Consider the following 4,320-nt stretch of genomic DNA (forward strand, 5'->3'; position numbering starts at 1 on the left):
GTGACTTTTGTGAAGTCAACAAATAAATCCTGAATATTTTCTTTTTATGGTACAAAGGCTGGATCAAAAGGAAAACTGAAAACAAATTGAGGATGTGGGCTTGTTACTTTGTAACCATTCCTATATCACAAGAGACAACATTTGATTACAATTAATATTTATTTTGTGGGTCAGAGGAAGGTGTGATGTTTGTATGGAAGAGGTCAGGAGAGGATGACGATGAGCTTGTTCCTGAGCTGAACYTGTTGCARAATGTGTTCAACTCATTTGCTCTGTCCAGACTCTGAATAATCRATCTGACCCTCCTTTTGCTTGAAGCCTKTAATCTTCTTCATCCCTGACCACACATCTGATATTGTTCCTCTGCAGTTTGTTCTCCAGATTCTTGCTGTTTCTAATCATGACTTTGAGCTGCTTCTGTATACTCCTCAATAACTCCCTGTCTCGTTCCCTAAAGGCTCTTTTTTTTCTTGTTTAAAAGTTCCTTTAGTTCCTGGTTCCTGGTGATCCAGAGTTTGCCATTCAGGAAGCATCTTACTGTTCTGGTGTGGATGGTTTATATAGTCTAGTGAGTCACACACTCACTGATGTCATCTCCATGTGGCTGGCACAGAGTAGTCCACTACTGCAGCAGTTTTTACATATATGACCTTATTATTCTTTAAAAGAATCAAACCAAAGTGGAAGCCATCAGGTTTCCCTCCATCCTCCACTCTGTGTGCTGATCTGATCCATTACTGAGCAGAAAGGACTAAAAGGTGTTGGTGACTGTGAGTGAGCTGAACTCTAAAGAAAATAATTCTCACTCTAAGCAATGACTATTTTTGTGTTTTACAAAATTTGAGTACATTTGCTTCATAGATGTAAGTCATAAGTACATTTTGTTGATGGATCCARTAGYTACCTTGATTTGTAGCCAAAGTAGCTGCTGGATGTTACAGTGCAGATTATTTTATTGCATTTTAATGACAGATTTCTATGGCAGATTATTTCACTTGTAACAAGACATTAAAAGCTAAATAATCTGCCAGTGCAACTATTACATTTTCATCAATAATAAGTTATTGTTTACTTAAAACAAGCTTCCATAACTTGCTGAAAAGTTACTTGTAAGTCAGTTTTGTCTTATTTCAAGTGTACTAAAATATTTTCACAAGAAACTAGACCAGAACTACTTGGTAGGACTTTGTTTTTGCAGATGTGCAAGAGTATTTATGCTACTTAAACTTTCTCACATTTTGTTACTTTTTAACATGATACAGAGCAGTTTTCAAATCTTTTATATATATAGAAATCTGAATAATTTGCTATACATTTGTATTCAAACCTCCTGAGCCAATACTTTTCAGTCTCAAATTTTTTCTGTTTTCTTTGTTCTTTGCTAAAAAAARMMAARRAAAWTWRAAAWYCMMYYMAWWMMMSYKKTTWAWWMMWKKWAMCYWWTTTTTTTATTGTGAATAATAACAAATCATGAGTACTACAATAAATCAAGGTTGTAAAAAACAATTATAGAAAAATATCTGTCTGTATCCATTAAACAATCATCAGCCACTCCAGTGCAGCGGTCAGAGAACAAACCGTCCAGCTGAGTCCCATTTACAGAGCAAAGACACAGAATCTTACCAAGTCATTTTGTTCTAGTTTCTATTGCAAATATCACAATATACTTGCAATAAGACAAAACTAACTTWAAAGTAACTTTTCAGCAACAGATGCTTTAAGTATTTCATTTCTTAATACTGATGAAAAATCTACCAGTAGATTATTTCACTTACAACATGGAAAAATGTCATGTTAAAAGTGAAATAATCTGCCAATGGAACTAGTACTTTTTCATCAACRTTATGAAATTATTCACTTGAAACAATGTCATATTTTTGCTGAAAAGTTCATTTKAAGTTGGTTTTGTCTTATTGCAAGTATACTAGGATATCTGCATTAGAAACAGGACAAAAAATACTTGGTGAGATTTTGTGTTTTTGCAGTGTGCAAACAGATACAATGTAATCCTGCTGGGACTCCTCATCATAGAATATTGTAACACATTTCAGAGCCCAGAGGGAAATCCTTCCTGAAGTAGCTCTCCTCCACAGGCTGGATGTAGGGATAGTCTGTGGGGGGGCAGTAGGGGGCGTACTCATCGAGGGGGGCGCTCTCCAGCTGGGCTGGCCAGCAGCCGGCCACACTGTCCTGATGGGGGCTGCAGTACTGATAGGGGTAGCGTTTTGAGAGGAAGCCGTGGAAACTGGACTCCATCCTGGTGGGTGAGTCATAGCAAGACGAGGARGAAGAGGAAAAGGAGTCCTGCGGGGAGTAGCTGTTGGGATCCAGGGGGGTGTAGAGTGTCAGGGACTCTGATGAGGAGCAGGCCGCCTGGAAGAGGGGAGGGAACGACCAGCAGATGTAGAGCGTTAGTCTGAGTAGAAGTTGTCACGGAAACAGGACACAGTGAGAAAGAGTGAGAATTTAACTCTGAGAGTGGGATGGATCCAAGTCTGGCTCAGAAAATGTTTGGCACACCACAGATTAGTGAAAATCCCCCTGCAGTCAGCGCAGCCTTTACTTACAGTTTATTGTAAATTGTGTTAATTATTGGAGATAAAATTTATACATTTACTTTTAATAAGGTCTGAAATATTGTTAAAAAGTGAAAGAATCAAGATTTTTCCTACATTTGTCTTCCTCAGACACACATCTCTTTTACAATGTTATTTTTTATGTTAGGTTTTCGAGGCTCTAATGATCTTTATTGGTCAGTTGACAGACAGGAAAGTTTGTCATGAGAGAGTGAAGACGTGGAAGTCATCGCACCAGGACTCGAACCTGTGACAGCAACATAAAGGACTGAGGTGTAAGTCACGCTTTACCCCTTTGCCACTGCCCCACCATGAATATGTTATTTTTAATAAGAGCAGAGAATCATTTTTCTTTATKTTTACTGTCTCATTTCTTATTTTCACATATTTTTGTCTCTGCATGAATCTGTTTGTCTTCAACTTGCAGTTGGTCCCACCGTGGATATTTCTGTTCTGTTTTTATGCAATCAGAAAATGTCTGCATGAAAATGTCTCATAAAGTGTAATTGTACAGCGGTGAAGGTTTGTAATGATGCATTTGGGCTGAATATTAGTTTGACTACAATTAGAGGCCAAAACTATAGAAACAAAGATTTATTTCCAACATATTAAAATAACAAATGGCATTCTAACTAACATAATAATAATAATAATAACAATAACAATAATAATAATAATAATAATAATAATAATAATAATAATAATAATAATAATAAGATTCTATATATGTTTAATGTGGTTTTTTTGTTCATTTTAGTTTTATGATTAATATTAGCGTTTTATTCAATTAATTTAGGAATGTTGGTTGTTGTTTTGTTAGCTTGTTTCTTTGTCTTTTAAGCACTAGTCACATTTGATTGTCTAAAATGTGTTTTTTTCTGTTTTTGCAACAATATACTGAAGTMATTTACTGAAAGTTTCTGATAACTGAACTGAATAATGTTTTACTTGATGGTCGTTTTGTCTCGTTCATTTTGCGATAAACTGATGTGAAATGTGGAGTCACACAAAAGTTGTAAATAAAAATAAAAGTGACGCSTTTTAACTTTGGATTTGCTAAAAATACAAGAGATGCTTTTCATGGAGGAAGACTGAGACTCACCGTCCCCTGGCCGTAGTAGTCCACGTCTGAGGACATCGCGTGACTCCAGGGCAGCGGGGAGGAAGTGGGCAGAGGAGGCAGGGAGTTGTAGTCCACGGCTCCTCTGGAACTGAAACTGTAGTCGTTGCTGGGCAACATCAAGTCCCCGAACTGCTGCTGCTGCTGCTGGGGGTCGCTGAACGCGCTCGCCTGCATGTTCAGGCTGCACGAGCTCTTAGTGACAGGGAGGAAGGGCGCGCGCAGCTGCGGGGCTCGCGAGCTCATGTCGGCAGGAGGAGGGTCCTCGTGACGACCTAATGAGATCAGATTTTTAAAAAGTGAGATTAGTGTAATAAAATGCAGATTAATCAACAGTAACATGAGACAGAGCGGCGGCTGTCCTGTCTTCCCTGCTGTCTGCGCTCTAACACCGTCAACTCCGGTTGTCATGGCGGCAGCAGCAACTAACCCTCTGGAGCGCTGCGGCTTAGAGCTGACAATAATTTACTGCAGCTGCATTCCGACAAGCCCGGCCCGGCCCAGGCTTTCATCTGGGAGCTGTGCTCCGCGGGGTCAGGGCGGGTCAGGGCAGGTTGCTGCCTGCCTGTCAGCACCGGGACAAGCAGCGCGCCGCCCGGAACCTGAGATCGAGCTGCGGATCCT

General features: G+C 39.4%; 1 protein-coding gene across 1 annotated transcript; it reads right to left on the reverse strand.

The window, feature by feature from the left end:
* Window positions 1–1,449: 1,449 nt before the first annotated feature.
* On the reverse strand, window positions 1,450–4,262 carry linc.pou2af1 (lnc RNA pou2af1). The gene is made up of 2 exons (XM_008425246.2): window positions 3,679–4,262; window positions 1,450–2,373 (listed from the first exon to the last, which is right to left on the reverse strand). The coding sequence occupies exons 1-2, from the start codon at window positions 4,105–4,107 to the stop codon at window positions 2,026–2,028; spliced, it is 777 nt and encodes a 258-aa protein (XP_008423468.1). The 5' UTR covers window positions 4,108–4,262; the 3' UTR covers window positions 1,450–2,025.
* Between the last annotated feature and the right edge of the window lie 58 nt (window positions 4,263–4,320).

This window comes from Poecilia reticulata, linkage group LG13, assembly GCF_000633615.1.
Source record: "Poecilia reticulata strain Guanapo linkage group LG13, Guppy_female_1.0+MT, whole genome shotgun sequence".
Lineage (NCBI taxonomy): Eukaryota > Metazoa > Chordata > Actinopteri > Cyprinodontiformes > Poeciliidae > Poecilia > Poecilia reticulata.